At 40.1% G+C, this 27,706-nt stretch overlaps 1 protein-coding gene across 2 annotated transcripts in view; it reads left to right on the top strand.

Moving 5' to 3' along the window:
• The first annotated feature begins 2,417 nt into the window (after positions 1-2,417).
• LOC140362047 (oxysterol-binding protein-related protein 10-like) overlaps positions 2,418-27,706 on the top strand; it is a 104,709-nt gene continuing 79,420 nt past the window's right edge. For both annotated transcript variants that reach the window (XM_072448068.1, XM_072448067.1), the window contains exons 1-2: positions 2,418-2,764; positions 25,937-26,112. In XM_072448068.1, coding sequence (XP_072304169.1) covers positions 2,433-2,764; positions 25,937-26,112 — 508 coding nt within the window. In that variant the 5' untranslated portion in view covers positions 2,418-2,432. The remainder of the gene's footprint in view (positions 2,765-25,936; positions 26,113-27,706) is intronic.

Raw genomic sequence — 27,706 nt, 5'->3', positions numbered from 1 at the left:
CGGCCGCAGTCAGAATCCATCCGTGTCCGGTTACGTGTCCTTTGCAAATTTATTGAGGCACGGCATCAACTGCTGCACCCAATCACGGGCTTTTCTAATACACTCCAACGCTCGTTAATGGAAGCTTTTCATCTGCCTGTCAATGTGGTGTGTGGGTATCTAGTATGTGCGCGGGTGAAATAGAACACTGAGGTTACTTAGGAATAATACGTGAGCCTTAATAAATGCCTGTTTAAGTGTTGGTGGTCTGGCCTTGTGAGCCGCCTATTGATTACATGGGATTTGTCTTACATCTAATAATTCACAGGAGAGCCCATGCAATCGCTCTTGGTATTGGCTGAGTTTAAAATATAGCAACTGATCAATACAAGAGATACAGAGGAGCCGTTTCACTAAATGGAGTCTTGTTTAATGTTGGATAACTCTTCCATTTCCATTTAAATACAGGAAAAAAGATGGGAGTAAAAAAAAAAGCAACAGTATTGTCTGCATATAGTAATGATTCAGAAAATCAGCACACTGACGGAAAAGTAAAGGTCCGAGTATAGTACCTTGTGGGATCCAATATTGCAGTTAAAGGGGCTCGGTTTTGCCTTGTTACTCAGATATGATTTCAGCGTTTGTGTTACAGTTGAAGAAAAATAAAAAGACTGAAAATTGGCCAACAAAAGCTGTATCAAAAGTTTTACATAAATCTATAAAAATGGCCCCTCTGACACGGCCTTTGTTTAGAGCAGTGAAGGTGCACGCTCTGAGAAGTAAAAGCACAGACATGGTTGACCGTTTGGGGGCGAAAACTATAGAGTGAATCAGTAATGAGTTATTGGCTTTCCAGGTAAATGATTAGTTGATGCTACAGGAGCAATGGTGGTTATAATTATGTTCTTTATTGGGGAAATTATACAAATATGCAACAGACAATATGGTTGGGCAAAACGAGGTTGTCACTATCTTTCTGAAAGGTATTGATTTGATTTGAATCTTTTATTTAAAATCAAGATTAAGTTCATGGTGCTCATCTAACTATATCATATTGGATACACAATTGCAGTCTTTGCGTCTTTGAATGGTAGACAGTGTATTAGAAATTGTTGAATGCGAAAATATTGTTGAAGTTTGTGGCATAAACAAACCAGTATATATGTAATACATCTGAGTCAATTGGGTTAATCAAAGTGTGAATATGAAATAGTTATTCTTTTCTAACAACATAACTGGGTCACAATCAGCTGATGCATTCCACACATACCAGGACAAACCAACTACAAACTCCTGAAAGCTTCAGATTCTTTGTGTGATCAAAGCCTTTTCAAGAAATGTACTTCCCCGTTTCGTCTCACACCTGCACTCTGTCTTCTTCAGGTTATTTCTCAGTCGGGAAACGTGTTCTACAAATGTGATTATTGAGAAACCAGAGTATTCCAGATGGTTAGATAAACAACTCTACAGTACAAAAAGATATAGGGCATACAGTTGCTTGATTACTCCATGTAAGTGCACTCAATGATTGCCAAAAATATTTGCAAATCAGTAAATTCTATATCAGATTTTTATTTTATTTCTACTTAAATTGTCGGTGTAATCCCTCATTCATCCAGGCGTGTTCCATAGTAGAAAAAAGCTTCAGTTGTAGTCATCTGGACTCAGTTAGAAAAAATAGATAGAAATAGAATTTTTTTCTAACTGAGTCCAGATGACTACAACTGAAGCTTTTTTCTACTATTCTACTTAAATTATTAAATGTTCTGTATCCTATGTTAAAACCAGAAACATATCAAATATTTTTCTACAACTGTGGGTTCAGATTGGGAATTAGCTTTGTAGATATGCTCTTTGGCATTATGAACAACAGAGTGTGACGTTGTTATGTCAATGTATTGTTGTCAATGTTGGTCTCTGGGTGGGGGATCATTTTAGACTAGGGGGCCCTCCATAATCTCTATAAATGAAAAACGCTACTTTTATCACATCCTGCAATGCCTAAAAAAACAAATCGTTAGTTCAGCACATAAAGTGTAGTCCATTGAGTAAATCTTCATGGGATATTATCAGTGTTTTTGTTTTTTCCCCCTCGTGACACGTCCGGGCCAGGGGCGTGACTACGACGCGCGGGGGCGTGTCCCCTCTTCCCTGGCTGTGGTCCTGACAGGGGGAAACTAGCAGGAGAAGAGGAGAAGACGCTACACGGGACGAGCACTGCAGAGGAGCCACACAAGAGTGCAAACGGGACGGGACAGCACCTCCACCGTGTCACCCCCAACAACAAAAATCAACAACAACAACGCGCTCGGATAATGTCAGCTCGCCCGCGCGCTCCATCCGCACCTGCGTCCGACACTCACCGCGTCTCCTCACTCACTCTTGCCATGCTTTTCTGAAATCTTCTCGTTGCGATCTGCAGTTCTTCTTCCCTTCCCGTCCCCACCAGGATCATGGACAAGACGCTGTGCAGTAGTAGCCCGCATCACGCCAAAACATCACCCACCACCACCAACACCGCTGCAGCCGCCACCGCCGCCGCGCCGCCGTCACCGTCCGATCGCGGGAACTCGTCCGCTAGAAAGCCCGGGACAGGGGGCTGCAGCAACAACCGGGGACCGTCCTGCAGCGCCAACAATAATGCCCAGCTCGGGAACAGCACGAACCCACAGCCGCAGCCGCCGCCGCAGCAGCAGCAGCAGCAGCAGCCGCCGCAGACGCGCAGAAGGCAGCTGGAGGGAGTGCTCAGCAAATACACCAACCTCATTCAAGGCTGGCAAAACAGGTACGAGCCCGTTACCCGCTCACTTTATGTGGTTTCGCTCCGCGCCTCGTCTTTTCGACTCGTCGGGGGGGGGTCTCGTTTCGACTTGTCAGAGGTCTCTTTTCGACTTGTCAGAGGTTTTTTATATCGACTTGTGAACTTTGTGAGATGGAAGTCGTCGCCCCGATTCAGCTGATGTCACGGGAAAGTGATTAAAGTTGCTAAATGGCGCTGACGAATCTGCGTATTGTTATTTCTTCGCGTTCACGATTGTGTCTTGTTGATTTCAGCTGATATTCAAAGTAGTAGAATTTTTCGTTTTTATTTTGTTGATCTAAAAGTGTTTGATTCCTAAAGGAAATGTTGCCGTGTATTCGTAGAGTAAAAGTAGCACCGCTGTCAGCTGTCAGAGTAGATGTTGTGATTTTCTTTCCTTTTCTTTCTGCCCCGTTACGTCCACGTTGCATTTCTTCTGCCCCGCGAGTGACGTCACCCGCGAGGGGGGCGGGTCAAACCTTTCGAAATTATGTCAATAATAATGACGCACTTTAACCGTGAAAGTGGCTCCTTTTGTCTTTCATTTAAATAATGTATCGTTTATGTAGTTGATGGTAAAATATAAATAATTATAATTTATTAAATGGCTAATGGAAGGTTATGATGTCATCTGAAAGCAATTGTTAACATGAAGTTTTTTGTTGTGATAAAGTCAAAGTCACTATTAGAAAGCATCAGATTTTGAGGACTTTTTCCCATTCAAAATACACAATATTATGGTTTAAATTACTAATCGCTATGGACACAATCCTAATTTTTCATCATTCTGGTAACCCATGGATTGAATAAATGTTTTATTCTATTGTTTTACCTTGGCAGTCAATTCAATTTCAAATCAGTTTCTTCTAGTTGAGCCCAGAGTCACAACAGCAGTTGCCACGCATGCAGGGCTTTACAAAATTATTGATTTAACAAACAGAATGTTAGAAACTTAAACAATAGCCATTTGTCAAAAATACAAGCAGATGAGCATTACAGTCAAAATGTGAACACTAATTTGCTTCTCTAATACATAATAAGTTGTAATTCAACATTTCAGTTCAAATATCCACTTTGTTTGGCTGTCATTGGCCATGACTTTAAACGTTATCTTTATTGACACAGCGTTCCTTCTAGGTCAGCTCAGATGTCAGCATCCTTGAATTGATTGGTTTCTGTGCTTGTCATATTTTTAGAGTTTTGTCTCCTCTGGTAAATCTATGTAATTGTCTTTTTTGCTGATGGCTCTTGTTTAAACTACTTATTGATTGGATTGTTTAACTTCAGGGGAAAATGTGACAAATTATCGATCAATGGGGCACCAGACCGTTGTGTTGACACATACAAAGCTCTGATTCGATCGGACAGGTATTTCTGTGGATTTTGGTCTCATAGATGTCCATATAAAAGGTTCTCCAGTTTGTCTAATTATGACTTAATTTGGTGCATAGCACTTGTGGTAAATGTTTATCATAGTTTTACTCCCGTTTTGTTGAAGTTTGTGATGACATTTAAAAAAACAAAAGTTTAGTTCTAAAACAGAATCCCTCTGTGATGTCATTAATGTGCGACGTGCCGCTGAAAACACAGAGACAATTTAAACTAAACTGACACACTTTTCTGACAGATTAAACAACCATTCAACAAAATAAAGGTGTTGAATTGTATTATTGTTTGTCAAATCATAACTATTGTGCAATTTTTATGGATTTTGGTTGCTAGGTAACAGTTGTAGAATTTCCTCTACCTATGTCATATTTGCTGCCCATGTCCAACCAGGAAGTACAATTATGAACTTGACAAAAAATTTCAAACTGGGGACAAACAGGCAAAATGTTAAGTAAAATCTGAAATATAATTTTGTTCACTACGTTTTAGTGACATATGTCATCTAACCTGTCGAATATACTTTAAATATACTAGTTGTGTAAGATAATTATTTGACCAATACAGTGTCTTATGATCTCTGGGCATAGATTACAATCTTCTGATGTACAGTGGGTACACAATGTATTCAAATCCCTTTTAAATTTGTCACTCTTTGTTTATTGGAGCCTATCCTTAATGTACACTCAGCACCCCATCTTGTCAGGACAAAAACAGAAACTTAGAAATCTTTGCAAATGTATTAAAAAAGACAAACTGAAACATCACATAATCATAAGTATTCAGAGCCTTTGCTGTGACGCTCATATTTAACTCTCATGTCGTCCATTTCTCCCTCACTGAAGTCCAGCTGTGTTTAATTAAACTGATTGGACTTGATTAGGAAAGGCTCACACCTGTGTATGTGAGCCTTACAGCTCACAGTGTCAGAGCCAATGACAATCAGGAGGTCGAAAGCTCCGCCCAAGGAGGCGCGCGCTGCCCGAAGGAGGCGCGCGCTGCCCGAAGAAGGTGCGCGTTGCCCAAGGAAGGAGGCGCTCAGAGACAGAGCTGTAGACAGGGACAGATCTGGCCATGGTTACAAAAGAATGTCTGCAGCACTCGAGGTTCCTAAGAGCACAGTGGCCTCCATAATCCTTAAATGGAAGAAGTTTGGGTCCAGCCAAACTGAGCAATCGTGGGAGAAGAGCCTTAGTGAGAGAAGTAAAGAAGAACCCAAAGATCAGAGTGGCTGAGCTCCAGAGATGCAGTAGAGAGACGGGAGAAAGTTCCACAAAATCAAGTATCACTGCAGCTCTTCACCAGTCTGGGCTTCATGGCAGAGTGGCCTGACAGAAGCCTCTCCTCAGTGTGAAAGACAGCATGGAGTTTGCCAAAAACACCTGAAGGACCCCCAGAGAAATAAGATTATCTGATCTAATGGAGTCTGCATGTTCTCCCCGTGTTACCGTGGGTTCTCTCCGGGTTCTCCGGCTTCCTCCCACCATCCAAAGACATGCATGTGTTAGGTAAAAATTGGTAACTCTAAATTGGCCCTAGTGAATGAATGTGAGCGTGAACTGTCTGTCTGTCATGTCTATGTCTCTGTGTTGGCCCTGCGACAAGTTGGCCACTGTCCAGGGTGTACCCCGCCTAAGGCCCGAAGTCACTGGGATAGGCTCCAGTCACCCGCGACCCCGAAAGGGAACAAGCGGTAGAAAATGGATGGATGGATGGATGGATGGATGATCTAATGAGACCAAGATAACTTTTTGGTGTTAATTCTAAGTGGTATGTGTAAAGAAAACCAGGCACTGCTCATCTGCCCAATACAACCCCAACAGTGAAACCTTGGGGTTGTATTGAAACAGCCCCTCAGCATCATGCTGAGGGGCTGTTTTTCAGGGACAAGACGACTGGTTCTAATTGAAGGAAAGATGAATGTAGACAAGTACAAACATATCCTGGGAAAAAACCTCTTCCAGAGGTCTCAGGACCTCAGAAGGGGCCGGAGGGTCAGCTTCCAACAAGACAATGACCCTAAGCACACAGCTAAAATAACAAAGGAGTGGCTTCAGAACTACTCTGGGACCATTATTGACTGGCCCAGCCAGAGCCGTGACCTAAACCCAACGGAGCATCTCTGGAGGGAGCTGAAAATGACTGTTCACATTCAGCATCCAACCTGAGGAACTGGAGAGGATCTGCAAGGTACTAAAAGGTGCTTCTACTCAATACTCTGAAGTCACAACATCAAATGTTAGTGTTACTTATTCATGTGCAATTACTGTCGTGACACATATTCATGTGCAATTACTGTTGTGATTCATGTGCAATTACTGTCGTGACACATATTCATGTGCAATTACTGTCGTGATTCATGTGCAATTACTGTGCAATTCATGTGCAATTACTGTCGTGATCACATGCAATGGTATTTATTTGTATCTTTATTATTTTCCCTTCCATCCCTTGTTGGGTAATGGGAGGTTTTGTCTATGGGAGTTTTTGTTTATTGGAGATCTTCTACTGAGAGTGTTTTTCAAACTTCCTATAAGTGATCTGTTCTTTTCTTCTGTATCTACCTCTGTATCTACCTGCGTTGTATCAATGAAATTTCCCCATGTGGGACAATAAAGGAATATCTCATCTTATCTTATCTTATGTTGTTAATGAAGTTAATGTGGAATAAAAGCTCCAGATAAAGAAATACTACTTTACTTGCAGCCTAAATGACTTATTTTTGCTTCTGAACTGGTCAATTTGTTTTCTTTTTGTTCTAATCATTATATTGTGATTTGATGAATCAGGATTCTTGATCAAACAAATCATTTTGACCTCCCAGTTTTGAATTCCAGTATTTCAGATCCAGTCAGTGTATCGCATTTCATCTGTTCTAAACCTTCATTTTAACTTAACTGTATCAAAGTTAGTTTGATGACGAGCTCCAATGTCCTGTTATTGTACCGTTGACTCAAAAGACTAACATTTTACGTTTTTTAAATGTACTGCTAGATTACAGTCTTCTTTACGTTGTAACATTTTACAATCGCGACAAATCCCAGCACAAATCACGACGCATATTCAGAGACTGAGACGGTGTGGTTGGTTTCACTTGCACAGGTCTTGAGTGCATTTTGATGCCGCTGCACCTTATACAGTATTTATGTGGTCCCTTCTGCTGTCTGCTTTAGTCAGCCTAAACATCTGTGAAGAGGCAAGATCAGTGAGTTAAGGAGACTTGCATCGGAAGGCTTGTGTTTGTGTTGCATACCAATGGAAAAGAGGACATTCTCTAGGTGTTTTCATGCTTTTACAAGTGCACGTACAGCTAATATAATTTCTAAAGTTTTCAGTATTGTTAATCTGTTGGTTGACGATTGATCTAGTTGGATTTATCTTTTCAAATGTAGGCAGTTTGAATGTGCTTTATGTAACATGCATTTGACCCTGAAGATCCTCCTGAGCTTGCATTCCTGTTGCCACTTTTAGTGTGAAAAGTCATAAAGGAAAGTTTTGCTCGCAGTAAAACAAATCTTTTGTCAGTGTCTTGTTGACCATGAATATGTTGCTGTCAAAGTCCCAATGAAAAACATGTGCTTTAAAGAATGTCTATTGTTCTGAGGATGAAATGATAATGTTTTTAATCCACAAGTTCATTTAAATCCTTTCAACACTGGAGTATTCAGACCCGGTCTTCCAGCGCGATGTCAAGATTATTTGGTTTATTTGTTCTTGATAATCATTATTACAAGTCATAATCACATGGTTAATCATTAATTCAGTCTGTATAGTGTAAAGTGCATTTCATATAGCTTTTAATATCAGAATAACATTCACTATTTTTGCTCATGGTGTTGATTGATGTGAATAATTGTAAAACTGACATTGTTTCTCCGCAAGTAATTGTTCCTGGCAGCAATCCTAGTCAAAGCCTTTTAAATTGGCGCAACACAACTGATTTAAACTTCTGACTTGTTATTTTGAAATGCAAATGTGCCGCACACAAACCACGGTAACATCACCACCCGGGCCTCCTCCTCGCATCGCTGCCGAAAAGCTTTAGCTTGCAGTATCTATCCCATTCCACAGGCTGTTGCTTCTTGTTGACTGCATCCTCACCCTCGCGCTACAGAAATACATTCTGGACCATAAAAGTGCAGCGACGCTAGAAAACGAGATTCAGCATAAACCTTAATACAACACGAGCACTGAAGGCCGAGCGCAGCGACTCCCCCATCTCCCATTAAAAAGACCGGCTCATGAGCGACTGTTGGAGATTTGTTTATTGTCACACACAGGAATAAGAAACATCATTAAAGAACACGCCAGGAATAATCTACTGCAGCTCATGTATATGTCCACAAATACATATATTTTAAAGCAATAACGTGTTTCTCAAGAGCTTCAATTGCAAAACAACTCAATGCAAACGACTATGATTGTATAAAATGGATCAATCTTAATTATAGTTTCAATTAAAGAGATGCAGTAATCAAAGTTTTTTCAGTTCTGATACCAACATCTACAGTATAATTAGTTTTTCTTATGTATTTGCCAGTGTCGTGTCGATGCCAAAATCACGTGCTGTGACTGGAAGTGGCATTTCTTTCCTAAAACATTAACTTATCTAACAACGACTGATCCAAATGTGTTATTTAACAGTTTATGCTTCAAGTAACTGCAGAAGAGCTTGGTAAAAATGAAGTGCGTCCTTCATACAATTATTGCTCCAGTCAATAACGAAATGTAATCGAAAGAAAACGAGTCATTCAATTCTGCTTTGAACGATCTCCACAAACTGAGTCCTAGAAACAAGATTCTAGTTTTGTAAATTCGTGAACCAAACGGCATTAGTCCAGTTGACAAAGACGATCATTGGTCTTTGCTAATACTCATGAATTCACTGAACTAATCTCCAAGGCGAGCACACTGAACCTCTTGTTATTACGACTAATACTTCTAAACTTACAGTAGATGTTTTGTCTTTCTTTCATAGGCACAAAGCCAAGAGTAAAGCCGCTTGTATAATCTACAGCTGCTTTCACAACACAAACCCACATTAATGATGATAATACTTCTTCTTCCTCTGCAGGTTAATGTTTTTTCGGACAGAAATAAATAATGGTTTCAGATAAGCCCTGTTTTAACGTGAGACGGTTTAGTTTATTGACCCGCGCGGCTGTTAAACCCTGACTAAATAGATAGAGATAACGAGCTGAAGGAAATATCTCAAAAATGTAGCGTTTCCTGAGATGCCTGTGGTGTGAGGAGGCAACACAAACCGCACGACCTTAAAAGTACTTCTACTCCAGTGTTGAATGTCCTTCTGTTGCTGCTTTGTCAAACTGATCGCCACTAAATCATCCACATCAACAGCACAATGTGATGTCCAATCAACGTGGCTCCTTTTTTTTTAGTGCAGGACCAGTAAAACTAAAATCCAGGCTCGAACCAGGTCCAAGATGTTATTGGTGTGTTTTTGGGTAATAAACGATAAGCCATAAAAAACATAAAAGTCAAAGAGGTGCAGGAAATGGGCAATTATATAAACAGGTTTTCAACAGGGTTTACTTAAAATCATAAAGCCGTGGCCGGGGCTTGAACTTAAAGGAGACGCAACAAAAGCAGATGCAAGTACAAGATGAACTTTAGGGTTATCAGTTAAAAAAACACATGAAAACGTTAAAAGATGAGCAAAAGTTGTCATGTTAAGACGTCAATAAAACCTGCAATAACAGAAGATTTGTATTTGTGTTACAGCCAGATTTGCAGTACATCCGGAACGGGAATACTGCGAATACTTCTGTGCATGTGCTTTTTTGAATTTGAATAAAAACTTCTTTCATGTTGTCATTATGCGGTAGAATTTTGTAGAATTTTGAAGCAAATTATGAATTGGATCCTTTTTGGAATAAGGCTGTAACATAACAATATTACATGAAATACACTACATTAAATACATTGCACTGTACATTATTAACCATAAAACAAATTGAATGAAGGCAACACGTGTGATATAACAGTGACATTGACTGATAAGTTCTGAACCCTCTGAGATAAAAATAAGTCCAGGAAGAAGCCAAAACATTTAAGATCTCGACTCATGACCAAAAATGGAGCCCTGGACCGCACTTCTACTCCTGATTATGTTTTCTAATAATGTAGTTCAGATCACCATTATCCCATAACTTCAGTGCATAATATCCAAGCCATTTTAGCATCAAATTCATAACATATCCATTCTTAAAGTCTATACTATTTCAGAGTAGATTTATTGTAGATTTGAACAGTTTTTCTTAAATGCATGCCCATTTTGAATTTTAAATATGCTACTTTATTATTGTTTTATGTTGCACTGAATCACCAAAGCAAGTTTATGAATTCTGTTCATCGGCAATGACAATAAACCTTTTCTGATTCTTAGAACAAAGAAAATAATAAAAACGTCTCTCTTCAATCCATAAACGTCCTTTACACCTGATTATTTGGCCCTTTTTACTGTATTTCACTTGCAGGAATATCAAAGACACCAGATACATAGTTGCTGCTTGTAACTATTACCATTTTGCTGTGCGGAGGTGAAGTTTATCATTATTTTCCCCTTTTTTGGACTTTAAGATGAAGATAAGATGAATAGCAGTGTAATTATCTGACAAAGTCGTTCTCGTTCCAATGGTTCAGAAATAGCAGCTAGTTCATTTGTTTCAGAAGTTAATACAGTTCTATTCTTAGCCGCCCGGTCCGGGGTAGTAACCACAGAAACTGAAATACTGATCTGTTGTATGTCAGATTTTAATGAGCCTAGAAAGTTAAGCTCACATTTCATACTAATGGTGCCAGAGGTGTCAAAAAACAACAAAAAAACAGATGCTAGTAGATTTTCTGAAACTAGAACGTATTGATTCTGAAAAACACAATGTCACGGCAACAGAAATGTGCGAAAACATGTTTTTTAACCTGTTTGAGGTTGAGAATAATGCACAATATATGAAGCATTTATACATATTTATGAATCACTGACAAACAAACTAATCATTTAACAATCATTTACTAGTGTTAAGGTTAGCGTTAGTGTTGGGCCTAGTAAATGTTAATGTTAGTTTATTTTTAATGTTAATGTTTGTTTATGTTTTATGTTAATGTTAGTTTATTTCTAATGTTAATATTAGTTTATTTTTTATGTTAATGTTAGTTTATTTTTTATGTTAATGTTAGTTTATTTTTTATGTTAATGTTAGTTTATTTTTAATGTTAATGTTAGTTTATTTCTAATGTTAATGTTAGTTTATTTTTTATGTTAATGTTAGTTTATTTTTTATGTTAATGTTAGTTTATTTTTTATGTTAATGTTAGTTTATTTTTTTCAATGATTAGTTAATGATGAACAAATATTTATAAATGCTTTGTATCTATGCCTTATTCTAAGTGTCACTGAGGTTCAATTATCAGACAAATGTGCAAAAATATCATCTTTATATCCTTATTTGAAAGTTTACAATATTACACTTTTTGTAGAATTGTAGAAAAAGCTTCAGTTGTAGTCATCTGGACTCCGTTAGAAAAAATAGACGTTTCGACTCTCATCCAAGAGTCATTGTCAATAAAAGAATTTAGGTTTAGCTAAATGTCCTGGTACTGGTCCTCTAACTCTCCAGGAGTTCAGAATACCATTGTAGACTACAGGAAGATTGAACCTTAGACCTCCATTTCTGTTTAAAGAAGGGTTTTCTTTTTTAACAAAAATAGCTTCCTTGACTCCTCTTTCAAACCATCTTTTCTCCCTGCTTAAAACCTTCACCTCACCGTCTTCAAACGAGTGATTAGAGGCTTCAAGATGGAGATGCACGGCACTCTGTGGTCCTGAACTTGTATTTCTTCTGTGCTGATAAAGCCTCTTGTGTAGAGGCTGTTTAGTCTCACCTATGTACCGTTCTTTACCTAAATTCTTTTATTGACAATGACTCTTGGATGAGAGTCGAAACGTCTATTTTTTCTAACTGAGTCCAGATGACTACAACTGAAGCTTTTTCTACTATGGAACACGCCTGGACGAATGAGGGATTACACCAACTTTTTGTAGAATTGTTTCTTTACTATAAACAATTTACTCGACTATTTTGAAACTACTACCATTAGTTTGTCTAAAGATTTTTAACAATATTTATATGCATTTTGTGATCAGTCTAAAGTCAATAAGATACATTTTTTAACACACATCATAGCTTTTTCTTTAGAGTATTCATTTTAGAGCCTGGTCCATACATTTTATATAGTGTTTAAACATTCTGAATACTTTTTTTGGCACAGTTTGAATATAAAGCTCCACCTACGCTCGCGACTGTATCATGCCTCATTGGGTGCATAATATTTGTGGACAGTTAATATCTTTAAGTGCCCACAAGAGTTTAAATATAGCTCTGGTCTGGAGGAGGAGGCTGCAGAGGGAGGAGAGCTGGAGTAATTATGGCTGTCACTCATCCACCTCCCTCCATCTTTGTGCCCGAGTGAAGGGCTTTTAAGGAGTAACTGATACCATGCCACGGGTGAACTTTGCCATAAAACCAGGAGCAAACCAGGTCTAAATCTAAATAAGTCTGTACCAACAGACGTGAACTAATCGAGTCTAAACAACGTTGAAACTACATTTAAACAAAGACTAAGAAAGATCTCTTAACCAAAACCAACGCACGGTTCTGAAGATGTTGAACTTATGGCTGGAACTAAATTGGAACATTATAATAAAGGCCTTAACTTTGGTTTTAACATGTCTAACAATGGGTTTCTGTCAGCCAGCTTCAAATTTCAATGCAGATTTGTTAAGAGACGGTTTTGATTGACTGGTTCTTATATTGTATTTATTTGGCTGTGATTTGCGTTTCGATTTTATCAGTGAAAAGCGCTATATAAATAAAGTTTACTTACCCACTTACTGGATGTGCTGTTCGATTATGGAAGTTGTGGACAGGCAAATAGCGTTGCAGGACTAAATCAGAAGTAAACTAATGGCCAAACTGTCCTGGACTAATCAAACCAGCTCAAAACCAGAAGAAAAATATAATCCAGGAGGAACATTCATTTTAAAACGAACATCACAGGCTGGTTTGAGATTAAAATGTCCTAATATAACATTTTATTGCGAAGAAACATCACGATTATTCATTAAAACCACGATCAAACTGTAAAGCCAAGTGCCATAAACGGGGCAGCTATAAAGCACCTCACGTCAACGTCTAATAATAGTCTTGACATCGGCATTTGAGGCGTAACAACCTTCCTGTCAATCAGATGAGTACAAGAAGCCGTTACTTCCAGACGTGTTGTGAAGCCCTGGTGTGACAGGTCTCGTCACGGGGGGAGACCAGAGGAGCTAATTCTGCAGCGTGTGGGTGGGCCATGTCGCAGTCGAGGGGCTCGGATCATGTGGAGGTGCTTTGTGCTGCTGGAAAACTGCTACAGAGGCAGTTTTGATCATTTGTTGTTTTTCTCATAATATCTCCGCATAGTACACACTTCAGAGAACAAACGATGACCAATACGCTAAGTTCAGCAGTATCTCATAGTGTCATGCAGTTGTGTGGGTGTGGATACAACCTGTGCTTGAATAACTCTGTTTTTGTTTTATTATTCCACAGTTTTCCCTGGCAGTTTATCAAATTTAGTTGGAGATCAAGATGCGGTCATTTCTTTTTTTTTTTTAAAGAATGTTTTGTCTCGAAGGCTTTATTAGACAGGAAAGGTGTGTGTGTGTGTGCTGTACCTTAACCATACTAGAGTAAATATATATTTGAGAAGCCATTTTGTCCGGCTCCTGGCTGATGTGTTTGACTGCACACGGCAGAGAGCGTATAATTCTGTTTAAAACATTTAGATAATAATTGCTCACAATATGGGAAGGGTAAGAACTGTGGGTATGATTCGACACAATCATTTAACTAAAATGATATTGTTTCTTGTGTAACATGAAGTCATCGGGCTGCTGTGATGGGCTAAAACTCCACTAAAAGTATCTCCTCTTCGTGAATAGGGGGGAAGAGGGGAAATGATTTTAGTCCCACAAGCACTGAACGTACCAGCTTTAGTCACGAAAGACTCATGAGTGGTCAGTAAAGGTTTTTGTGAATTATTTAAACAATGTATGGGCTTGAGTGGACAGCATTTGCCTGTGCATGGCTGAGCTGGGCTTCATCAGCTCACATCAACTCACATCAGCTCACATCAGCTTTCAGCACCAGGTTTCTTAGCCATTCATTGTGCGATCTGAATGTTACTTTTTACATTACTTTAAATAAAACTTGTTGGACTGGTAATTCGTTATAGTCTTGGAAAAACTCCAAGTGAAATCAGTTTTACATCAATAGTATCTTGTGTTTGAGTGTCCTTCAGTCAGTGCTGTGCCCAGGGAACCAGTCTCACATCGTGAGTTTGGATCTTAGTCAGGATAACTCAGCTGGAAGATTAGTAACTCTGCAGGTGATGCTCCTTCTTCAGTTCGTGTTCAGGAGGATACTATCTCACCCTCACTGTTCTCACCACCAGTGGAGAATCCCTGATGTCAGAGACACAACTGATGACAAACACTCCAGGTCAATCCAAGTTACTGCAGCTGAAGTGTCTAATGAACCATGCATTATTTAATCACATAACCACACACTCATACTGAGCTCATCACAGATCCAAGGAAGCTGCTTCTTTTTGCTTCTGGAATTACCCCTGTAGAACTCACTTTGGGATCTTAGGAAAGTTGTCAATAATTTCTGCAAATTTGAACGACATTGACCGTTCGTTTGTATCACGTTCTCACGTTTTGGTCATTCGGACGACGAGGAAGTTGTGAATTATTAAAGCTACGCGGTGTGGCGGGGAGCATACGTTCTGTAATGTAGGCCGCGGAGTGGAGGATGCGGGTTGACAGTGGGGCGGGGGCTTGCAGGATGAATCACCTCTTTGCAGTGGAGCTGGTGTGTGGCTGATCAAAGCTCCGCCGCGTCAGAAATGTGCCACTACAGGCTCCCAGCTGAGGATTAGAAACATGCTCTGACTCACTCATTCAGAACTCTGCCCTGGATTCGTTATGGCAGCGTTTCCTCTGTTCACAGCCAAACGTCAGGACCGTGTCACATTTTAATCAGTTCAATAGCCAATAATAGTTTCATACGGTCGTTCAGCATGTGGGCTGTTTGTTCAAATGTTCAATCAGTCGATGATGTCACGAGTTTTGTGCGATTCGATTGTGGTGTATGTTGTAGCCTTTGTATACAGGGAAGTAGAAGACGTTTGATTTTGATAGAAAAGTCAAACGTAGCCTTCTTTTGCTATGGACAACTGAGGAATTACAGACATTTGATCGTGCGTTGAAACAAAGCATATATCATTTTGTCGTGTTTAAGCCTTTCCTTAAATGTTTGTTCTTTAGATCTCTTTAAACTGGTTAAAATCAATGTCAAGGTTTGTGCGTCTCACGTGTGCCACTTCAGTGCTTCCCACAGGATATGTTCAAACCTTTTTATTCAATACAATTTGTGGAATATTCGCTCATTTATTGCCGCTCCTGATCAAAAAAGCAGCGATTACAGAATAAATATAGTTAATTCTATATTTTTATGGAAATGCCACAACCACAAAGTATCATTTGTATTACTAATTATAAGTATAATTAGTTATTAGACGATGGGGGGCAAAGGTTTGACAAGGTTCTCTTCTACACATGTTTTCCTGAATCCCTTCGTCTGCTGTGATTCCAGAAGATTAAACCAAAGCGTGGACTATTTAATCAACTCATTCAGATTTTTGTATGATGTTCAGTCCAAAGCTTATAGTTAAATAAAGTTAATCAACATAATCTGGCTAAAATGGATGAATTAAGTATGTACTTAACTAAACGCTGACGTGAACAGGGACCGTTCATGTTTCCTGTCAAAGCCGACATTCACTACATTTCCCACAAGTTTCTTCGGGCATTTGTTTGAATTAAGAGCTAAAAGTGCAGAACAGAGAAGTGCTGACGGCCCGTTTCCTGGCGTCAGTGCTAATGTCGTTTTCCTCCTCTGCTGCTGCGACGTGTCTGAGTGATGTCAGCAGGTTTGACATTATCGTACTACTCTTCAGTGCTTTATTTTGAGCTGGAGCTGATTGTTACTGAACGTTTGTGTTGAAAGCATCACAACACAGAAATCGATTGTAATCACTTGTTAAGACGTTGTTTATTTTGTACTTAGTCTTTATTTCTCTTGTATTTGTTCAGTTACAGGAGCTCCACTTGGTTTAAGAAGTAATACATTTTTTCCCTTTAGATTTTCTGAAAAAAGAAATACTAAACGTTTGAACGCTTGCTCTAGGCTAGTCGGCGATCTGGATCTGACTAATTCATGTCCAAAAGTTCTATAATTACATTTGAAAACTATCTCTGGAACTCTATAAACTGCTAAGAAATTAAAACATTTTGCTGAATGTTACGATTGGCTGTACACTTCGGGCTATACAGCGCTCCTGAATAAACAACATTTACAAAGATAAGATAAAAGAAATGTGTTCGAGCGTCGGACCAAAGCGCCTGGAGCAGCCGACGCGGCGCAGCAACCAATCAGAGCTTTACCCTCCAGTGACGTAGCTACGCATTTAAGATAAGATAAGATGAGATGAGATAATCCTTTATTGTCCACACATGAGGAAATTTCATTGTTGCAACGCAGTAGATACAGAGGAAAAGGACAGGTAACTTATAGGAAGTTTAAAGAACACTCTTAATTGAAGAACTCTTATAAACAAAAACTCCTATAGACAAAACCTCTCATTTCCTAATAAGGAATGGGGGGAAAGATAAATAAAATAAAAAAACATCTAGCGTAAGACAGATAAGATAATACTAATAATAATGGTAAAATAAACACATCAGTTATATGCATGAATGTGACACTATTGCATGTGAGTACGACAGTAATTGCACATGAATATGACAGTATTGCACATGGTTAAGTCAGTATTGCATAAGTCAGTATTCACTCTCCTGAAGAAGGACCAAAACAAACCCTGGACCAATTAAAAAAATACTCCAGGCTCTGATATAAGATGATATTCACTAAACTCTTGATCACTTTTGAGGTATCTGCAGGCCCCAGACAGGCCCCTGAGCCGATCACCTCAGTTTTTGGACTTTGTAAAGTAAATGCACTAAAGCCACTTCTCCACCTGTTCTGCCATTGGACCAAAAGACCAGCCACACCGGAAACACCACTACTCCTCCACTGCGCATGTGCGCTGGACGCCTCGGCCCAGCTTTCATATAATTTATTCCATAACACTGACTATAATGTTTTAGTCAGTCCATTCCCTGTTTTAGTTATGAAATATGAGCGTGTTAATTCTCGTTTGGTGGAGTCGGTAACATTCTGCTCCACACATTTGTCCATTAACTGAGCTGCCAGGACCTGAAAGGCTGAATATGAGACTGTGGTTATTACGAGGCTCAATCCATCACGATAAAAGGCCTGTGCTGTAGTTTAGCTTCTGCTCTGCCTCAGGGTCAGCAACTCTACTCTGCTGACCGACCCACGAGAGAGAGAGAGAGAGAGAGAGAGAGGGAGGAGGAGAGGGTGGAGAGAGTAGAGGAGTGTATGAGAGAGCGAAGAGAGAAGAGAGGGTGAAAAAGCATTAGAGAAAGGCAAAGAGAGAGACCAGAAAGGCAACAAATAGAGAAGGTAGGAGAGGGAGAGAGAAAAGGGTGCGAGCGAACAGAGAATGAGAGAAAGTGGTGAGAGAAAAAGTGGAGAAGGAAGAGATATGGAGTGAGGATGAGGGGAAATAGAGAGTGAGGGAGAGAAAGAGCAGTAAGGAGAGTAATGGAGAAGAGATAGAGAGAGCAGAATGAGAGGTGGGAGAGAGTGAAAGGTGAGGGAGAGAAAAGGGACACGTGTAAGAAAGTGAGAGGAAGAAGAGAGTGTGTGGAGACGATAGAAGAGGATGAACAAGAGGTGAGAGAAGGAGGGGAGAAAAAGGATATAAAGAGAAGAGAAAGAAGCAAGAGAAAACGAGGATGAGAGAACGATAAAGGGAGAGGCAAGAAAAGCGACAAATAGAGGCAAAAGAGAGGCACTAGAAGGAGTAAAAGATGCGAGCAAACATGAAAGACGAGAGAAAGTGGCGATTAAAAATGAACATGAAGCAATGGAGAGAAAATGAGGGAAAGAGGGCAAGAGACATGTGAGTGAGGATGAGGGAAATAGAGGGAGAGATAGAACAGTAAGGAGAGTAATGGAGAAGAGATGGAGAGAGCAGAATGAGAGGTGGGAGAGAGTGAGAGAGGTGAGGGAGAAGAGAAGAGGGTGGAGAGAATAGAAGAGAATGAACGAGAGGAGAGGGAAGGAGCGGAGGGAGATATAGGAAATGAAATTAGGGGAAAGGCGAGAGAGACGCAAGAGAAAATGAGAATGAAGAAAAGATGAGAGAAAAGGAAAGAGAGAGACCAGAAAGGCGACAAATAGTGGAGTAGATGAAGTAAAAGGGTGCGAGCGAACATGCAGGATGAGAGTAAGTGGCGAATGAAAAGGGGCATCGAGGAATGGAGAGAAAGAGTGAAAGACGACAAGAGACATGTGAGTGAGGATGAGAGAGATGGAGAATGCGAGGGATGGAACGGTAAGAAGAGTGATGGAGGAGAAGAGATAAGAGGTGAGAGAGAAGAAGGAGAGAGTGAGAGAAAAGAGAAGGAGATGTAAGGAGGAGAGAGCAAGAGAAGATGAGAGTGAGGGAGGAAAAAGAGAGATTGTGATCCTGTTCCCGCTCCACATGAGGGACATTCTGCCTCCTCTCCTGGGATTCATGGGAAAATTCCCTCGTAGTCGCAACATTAGACAGAAAAAAGCATTTGCATATCAGTAATAGACAATTAAAGTGTGTACAATATGTCATAGATATGCAAAAGTCTCACTATTATGCAAAGCTACACTCATATTCATGCACAACGTCCCCCCAGTAGTTTTGTGTAGGGGCCGATGTGCATTGTTTTTATTATCTTAAACATAAAAGTCAAAGCCCCAGAAGAATAGCTGTTGCCGTCTTGACGCGTTACATCATAATGCCGTGTTACCGTGGGAATCACCAGAGCCCGAAACAATATGTCGCCGCGTCGCCTGGTGCTTTTGGGACTCTGTGTCTTATAGCGCGTGTCTGTGTTTTACTCGGAGGTAAAGGGCCACAGCTTTATGTGTACGCCATGTTCCCGTATCGTGTCTAAAACAAAGATAAAGGGCTTTGCAGCAACAACAGTTCAAACGATGCACACTGTAAGTTGAGTTTGTTAAGGTTTGACAGTAAAGAAACAGGAAAAAAACAAAACAAAAGACTATTTACGGCTATGTTGATACAAACACAGTCTGTATGCATCGCTAGATTTAGACTTTATGACATTAAGCTAGTAAATTATATCAGAAAATGTAAGTAAGAAGAATTTTCAAAACCCTTATAAGACAGCAGCAGAAACTATGCTTTATTTGTATTGAACTGAATTGAATCTGCTTGAAATGTACTTATAATAACATCACTTTTATAGAGCCTTAATAAAGCATGAACAAAACCTTAATTATTTTTGAACAAATAGTTTATTAAGAATGATTCAGGCTTAGTACCTGCTTATTTAATACCCGAAGCCTTTGCTCATGCTTTATTGAGGCAGATAGTAAGATGCAGCTGTTATAAAATGGTTCCAAGGATTTACAGAACCGACTGGAATCCTTCAAGTTTGTGCAATCACCAAAATAAAGCAAACGCCGGTTTAAAAACAACTTTTTTTTTTTAATTAAGGAACGGCGCAGATGGCTAAATGAGCCTTTTGAACTTCTCATTTAGAGCGGAGTATAATTTGATTGCGTTTGCTACATGGATGGACCTGTATTGTTCTGATCCGACACCGTCTCTGTCTCTCGTCTGTCACTCAGACACAGACAGAGGAGATTCTTTCTATGTGACACTGCTCGAGGTTTAGAGTGGAGTTGATAAGGATCAGGAGTACAAAAGGAAGGATTGATAGTTGAGGGAGCTGACGGAAAAGGAGCCCGGAGCTTCTCAAACAAAGAAAGGTCGTGCGTTGGCCTGAAGCTGCTCTGAAGTCATTGTTAAGTGGAGCAGACAGTTCTGGTCTGAATGTCAGGCTGTGTGGACCGGACAAGATCTCCTGCTCAACATCTCGCCAAGTCAAAGTGTCACAAGGTTTCATGTCGCCGTGGAGAACAATTGAGAACTGGTTGATAAAGACGCATCAGACTGCAGTAAATAGAATGATATTCAAGCAGTGACTTATGCTGAAACTAATTCAAAAATGTCATTAGAGAATGGTCACTTGTTTTGTCAATATTTTTATAATGGCTTTTCAATATTTCAAACACGGCTCAGGTAAATAAATATTAGCATTAGCTGCAGCATTAGCAGCAGCATTAGCATTAACATTGACATTAGCTGCATCATTAGCATTTGAAGCAGCAGCATTAGCGGCATTTGTATTAGCAGCATTTGTATTGGCAGCATTAGCAGTAGCATTAGCAGCATTTCCATTAGCAGCATTAGCAGCATTTGTATTAGCAGCATTAGCAGCATTTGTATTAGCAGCATTAGCAGCATTAGCAGCAGCATTAGCAGCATTTGTATTAGCAACATTAGCAGCAGCATTAGCAGCACACAGTAAACAGATTAACAAACCCTCCAGCTCAGCTGCCGTTAGAACTCATTTCCACATCCAAGTGTAATGAGTTTGCATTATTCTTTAATGACAAAGTTCAGGGCATTAAAAATGCTATAAATCCCACAATGCAAAAAATTACCCTAAAACCACCAAGACACTTAGAGCTAACTCACTTTGCACCAGTAACTGACAAAACTGTCCATGAGATCATCACCAGTCTGAGTTCATCTACATGCTGCCTTGATGTGTTACCCACCAAATTTCTAAAGTCTGTGCTGAACAGTTTGTTAGCACCACTCACTCACATAGTTAACATGTCGCTTCAATCTGGAACATTCCCAATGTCTTTGAAAACTGCGGTCATAAAGCCTCTCCTAAAGAAGAGCAGTACTGATGCCGCAGTACTGAGTCATTACCGGCCCATCTCTAATCTGCCATTTTGGGGCAAAGTCCTTGAAAAGGTTGTTTACCAACAGCTCACAGATTTCCTCTTAATAAACAACTCATTTGATGTTTTTCAGTCAGGTTTTAGACCTCATCACAGCACTGAGACTGCTCTTGTCAAGGTGACAAATGACATCCGCCTGAACACTGACACGGGCAAAGCCTCAGTCTTAATTCTGTTAGATCTGAGTGCTGCTTTTGACACTGTCGATCATGGGATCCTCTTACAGAGACTAGAGGACTGGGTGGGCATCACTGGCACTGCCCTAAACTGGTTAAGGTCCTATCTGGAAGACAGGAAGTACTTTGTTGAAATTGGTAGCTGTGTCTCAGACCACATGACCCTGACCTGTTGAGTGCCCCAAGGGTCAGTCCTGGGTCCCCTTCTGTTCAACCTCTACATGCTGCCGTTGGGTCAGTTGATACGCAGTGAAAATGTGTCCTATCACAATTATGCAGATGACACTCAGATCTATGTTTCACTATTGGCAGGTGACTATGGACCAGTAGATTCACTCTGTCACTGCATCCAACAGATCAGTTTGTGGATGCAAAACAACTTTCTCCAGCTGAACTCAGACAAGACTGAAATAATCGTTTTTGGCCCACAGAAACAAAGAGAAAGTGTTAGCGGTCACCTCCAGAGTCTCGCTCTAAAACCTACAAACCAAGTTAGAAATCTGGGGGTAATAATGGACTCAGACTTGAACTTTAATAGCCACGTCAAATCAATAACATCAGCAGCTTTTTACCATCTAAAAAACATTGCCAAAATCAAAAATATAGTGTCAAAACCAGATTTAGAGAGACTTATCCACGCGTTTGTCTCCAGTAGATTAGACTACTGTAACGGCCTGCTCACTGGCCTCTCCAAACGAGTTGTAAAACAGCTGCAGTACATCCAGAACGCTGCTGCTCGGGTCCTTACCAGAACCAGGAAGTATGATCACATTAGTCCTGTTCTCAGGTCTCTGCACTGCCCCCTGTGGCTCAGAGAATAGACTTTAAAGCAGCTCTGCTTGTGTACAAGTCTCTCCATGGCCTAGCACCAAAGTACATCTTGGATATGTTAGTGCCATATGAACCATCTCGGACTCTGAGGACCTCAGGGACCGGCCTCCTGCTGGTGCCCAGAGTCAGGACTAAACATGGACCGGCCTCCTGCTGGTGCCCAGAGTCAGGACTAAACATGGGGAATCTGCGTTTCAGTTTTATGCAGCTAAAATCTGGAACAGTCTTCCTGAAGATGTGAGACAGGCTTCTACTCTGACAATGTTCAAATCTAAGCTAAAAACAGTTTTGTTTAGCTGCGCATATGACTGAAGGGATTTTTTTTTTTTTTGCACTCTTCTCTTTTGTTTGTGATTTTATTAGTTTAGAAAATCAGTTGGATTGATAATTTTTATTGTATTTCTGTAATTTCTTTGTGATTTAAATGCATTTTTCCTGCTGTGTGAAGCACTTTGAATTGCCTTGTGTATGAAATGTGCTCTACAAATAAACTTGCCTTGCCTTGCCAGCATTTGTATTAGCAACATTAGCAGCAGCAGCAGCATTAGCAGCATTTGTATTAGCAACATTAGCAGCAGCAGCAGCATTAGCAGCATTTGTATTAGCAACATTAGCAGCAGCAGCAGCAGCATTAGCAGCCTTTGTATTAGCAGCAGCATTAGCAGCAGCAGCTCTTTCTCTCTCACTTTAAAATGTCCTATTACGGTGAAGAAGTACAAATACAGTAGGTGGCGGTAAAAGCACCTTTTCAGTTGGCTTCCTGCCGTCATTAAAAACGACAAAAAGGGAAGGGAAATATGGCGGGTTTAATTTTCACGCCTCGAGCTGCAGCTTCTGCTCAAGATGGCCGCCCTGATTGCAAAGTCGTTTAGCAGTGAGCGGCTCAGAGGAGTTCATGTGTAAACTGAGGTGGATTTTTAATGTTCACAAGAGCTTCTGGGAGTTTTCTGTGGCAATGAAACTTGGTGAGGAAACGTGATGGTGAGGTGGAGTTGATTGCAAACTTTCAAGTTATTGTTACACAATAACACATCTCTTAACCATAATTACTATTAAACATAAATTTTTTTTTCTATTTTTGTTTGTTAATTTTACATAGATAATTGTATTTTAAATATTTTCCTATCTATTATAAATATACCGGAATGTATAAACATGCTCTGTCTATTTTATCCTTTGAACTTATTTTACAGATTCAGGTCTGGCTAATTCTTGCATTTTTACTCATGTTTAATCACATTTTTCTGTCTTTCTTTCTTTTTTTCTTTTAAAAATGTTTGGCCGTAGGCTTTATCAGACAGGACAGCTCACAGTGAAATGGGGATGAGAGAGAAGGGAGGACATTCAGTAAACTGTCTGAGCCAGGACTCGAGCTCACAACACTGCGGCCGGCTGCATGTGGAGGCTGGCATGTGTGCTGCCGCCTTAACCACTCCACCATCGGGCAGCACTTATTCACGCCCGTCAAATAACAGCTTATTTGAGCATGTGTCTGAAAGGCTGAAGGCAGCGCCTCTTGAATAATCTTGTGTCACTTGGAACTAAATGTGTAACTTGCTGCACCTCAGATTCATATAGTTTATTGCTTTGCTCTTTTATTCTCCAGAATACATTTAAATCCTTTGTTATTTTTTTTTGTTTCTGTCTTTTTTACCCATACGCTGCCATGTTTGTGTCACAGGAACAGGCCATGCGTGTCTCTGATTGGTTAATGTCAGTTATGCCCAAAACTGTCACTAGACACTAAAAAGTGTGGTCTTGTTTGGCCAGGCGTACACCACCTCTTTCAAACAGCGTCTTCTATTCAAACTGGTTCCTGATGCTTGGACTATTTTTATGTCCAATGACCTTTATGGTAGTCAAGGTGACAGAGCTTGTTGCAATGACCATTATCTTTGCGCTTTTGAGTCGGTAAGAATAATCATAAAGGCGCTTTTACTTCCCCAGTCACATTAAAAACACTGGAGCGTTACCTCCCGAACTCTTCTCCCCTCTGACTCCTCCTGTCGTCTTATGCCTTAGTTTTCTCTCCTCCTGTCATCTTATGCCTTAGTTTTCTCTCCTCCCGGTGACTCCTCCTGTCGTCTTATGCCTTAGTTTTCTCTCCTCCTGTCGTCTTCTGCCTTAGTTTTCTCTGCTTCTGTCGACAGGGCTGAAAATTACAGCTGTGATGCTCTCGTTAGTACATTATTTCACTATAGATCACATGTGTCAAATACAAGGCCCGCGGGCCACATCCGGCCCGCAAGACGTTTTAATCCGGCCCGCCAAACATTTTGAATTTATATTTAAGAAGAAAAATTTAAATTAAAACAATACAAATTTAAAAAAAGGATTCATAGAACCGTAGTTACATCCGTGACCGTTTTTATCGCTAAAACTACATGTCCCAAAATGCCGCCGGTGGCCGCCCCTCCCCCACGCGGCTCTGCTGTACTGCAGTGTGTGCTGCCGAGGGAGAAGTGCTGAGGAGTAACGACGCGCTTTGTGCACTTTACACACTTTTGAGCAGAAGTCTGAGCAAGGAAAAGAGACGTGTGGCTTTAGGAAACACATGGAAGAAAGATAGAAGACGGTTTTGTGGATGTTAGAGTTGTGCTAAAAGTGGAGCTAATGTGGAGCTAACAACAAGAAAACTAACTTCTGTGATGATGCTCTGAGAGGAAACCTCCTCTACAAACCTGGACAGATCAGGAGCCGCAGGTAAAAACACAGGTCAGAGTGTAACAAAGTCTGAACATGACTTATATATATGTGTCACTAATGTGACTGAACACAAACACTATGACCTCATTTGTGTCACTATAATAACATGAATAATTTGTCACTAAGATGTGACAAATTATGTGTTGTTTGGAACAACTGCCCAATGAGATCACTCGACTCTTTGGACCTTGATTGGACCTTGATGGTCTGAAAGACATGGTTATCTCTTTCAACAGATTTGGTTTAGACCTGGATTTGATAAGTTTGACTTGCACGGTCTCTCAGCTATAACAATATATCCTTTTTACATCTATTACATATTTATTGCAGTACTCCCAGTTTACGCCTCCCTCATATGTCACATGATAAAACTGATCTCTCCATAGAGACGCCGTCAGCATGATCTGACAGGGCAGTACTTTATTGAGACGATGTTTAAGTGACGTACTGTGAAGCGCCATTCTTGTTTTGGATCAATATTGCGATATAATATGTCAATCACTATTTTACCAGTGTAATATCTCCCCTCAGTCCTCTCTCCTCTTCTCCTCTCCTCCTCTTCTCTCCTCCTCTCCTCCTCTCCACCTCTCCACCTCTCCTCTTTCCTCTGTCCTCTCTTCTCTTCTCTCCTCCTCCTCTCCTCCTCTCCTCCTCTCCACCTCTCCTCCTCTCCATCTCTCCTCTGTCCTCTCTCCTCTATCCTCTCTCCTAACTCCTCTCTCCTAACTCCTCTCTCCTCACTCCTCTCCTCTCTCCTCTCTTCTCTTCTCTCCTCTCCTCTCCTCTCTCCTCTCTCCTCTGTCCTCTCTTCTCCTCTCTCCTCACTCCATTCCTCTATCCTCTCTTCTCACTCCTATCCTCTCTCCTCTCTCCTAACTCCTCTCTCCTCTCTCCTCACTCCTCACTCCTCACTCCTCACTCCTCACTCCTCACTCCTAACTCTCCCTCCTCTGTTGCAGGTACTTCGTTGTGGACCCGGATCTGGGGCAGCTGTTGTATTTTGTGAACGAGCAAGGAAGGAGCCAGAAGCCTCGCGGATCGTTGCCCCTGATTGGTGCTTCCGTAACCCCGAGCGACGAGGCCCCGCACATGTTTATAGTGAACTCTGTGAATGGAGAGCTGTACAAACTTAGAGGTGAGACTCACAAACCGACACGCTGCTAATAACGCTCAAGTTCGGTTGACAATTTATGAATGAAGGGTTCTGCTTGTTCTGCAAAGTGCAAGATTTAATCAATCAAAACATTAATAGCGATGTGCAGTATGTTTATGTTTTTGTCATCCTTAGGAACACTTTACAGAACAGATTAAGTTGTTAGAGATGCATCATTACTGTAAAATATTCTGGGTTGTTGGAGTTCTGAGGGAGCCTTGTCCAAAATGCTCCTAATGATGTTTTACCTCCTTGAATTGCTGCCAGATTTGTTGAAAATGCTCTGAGCTTTATGTGGTGAGTCATTTGGCTCTCTCGGTCTAAACTTGGTCCTGACACAGAAGGGAATACAGTAAATCCGGCTGAGTCATCCTTCAGTTGTAATGAAACACTTTCCCCGGTGTTTCCTGTGTCATCGGGGTCAAATACAGCTGCCAGTCAAGGATCATGCTAACATTTGAGAAAAGTTTTCAGACAAATATTGCTGACCGGAAAATTGTAATTACAATTATCGTTCGTGCTTGTTAAAGCCTGGTTTATATCATTTTAGATTGGATTTTTTCTTTTTTCTCTTGTTTAGTCCTGGTTTGCTAGAAGATTATGATTTGGTTTAATTTAAGGTTATGAGTAAGTTCTCATTTACAAGAGCTCCTGTTAGCACATAAAAACATGTACACAATTACACATTTACAAATTAAACAAACACAGAATATAATGATAAAACAATCAATACAATAATAAATTAAATAAAACAAATATATAACAACACACAATATGGAATTAAATAATTTAAAACGAGAGCATTGGCATAGAGGATAAAGTGCTTTAAATTCATAAAAAGACAATAATTTAATTCAAAAAGTATTTGCGCTCTGTTTCATAAACCAGGGGCAAAGTTTGCAAAAATAAGAATGTCCTGAGATCTTAGTCAGATAATATCTGATGTTCAGTAAACGGTTAAATAATCAGGCAAAATCCCAATGAGAGCTTTATAAAAAAAGAAAAGGAAATTCTCTATAATTCACAGTGGTGAGTTCTGTCTCCTTCTCCTGTAATGAACCTTAATGCTGAGTGATAAACTGAGTTCAGAGGTTTTAAGACTGTTGGCATAGAATGTAACATAATCCAGCACGTAATGAAATGTAGCCTGGTTTAACTGTTCTACACTTTTTATTCCTAACGAAGAATGACACAATGATCTTTTACGTGTTTGTTTAAAGAGAGATTATAGTCAATCCAGATTCCCAAGTATTTGTAATGGGGTACTTGTTCAATTATATTACCATCGAGCAGGAGAATACATGTTTTGTGTCTCTAGAGTGCCTTTTGGAGAACAACATACATTTTGTTTTTTCATTAACAGTTTTAAATTGACAGTTTTGTTGGATGAAGTGAAAATCCACTTGGATATGCTGAATCATAGAATTGTATCCGTATACAAGTGGATGCTACTATGTTTTAGATTATTTCCATTTGAGTTTATATAAAATGTAAATGGTAGTGGTCCAAAAACAGAACCTTGGGGAACACCTTTGTTAAGATAAGAGAATTCAGATTCAGCAGAAACCACTTCAGC

This window comes from Eucyclogobius newberryi, unplaced genomic scaffold (assembly GCF_026437365.1).
Source record: "Eucyclogobius newberryi isolate DKJ021-1_F unplaced genomic scaffold, fEucNew1.0.hap1 SCAF_16, whole genome shotgun sequence".
NCBI lineage: Eukaryota > Metazoa > Chordata > Actinopteri > Gobiiformes > Gobiidae > Eucyclogobius > Eucyclogobius newberryi.
This window is presented reverse-complemented; position numbering and strand designations above follow the sequence as displayed.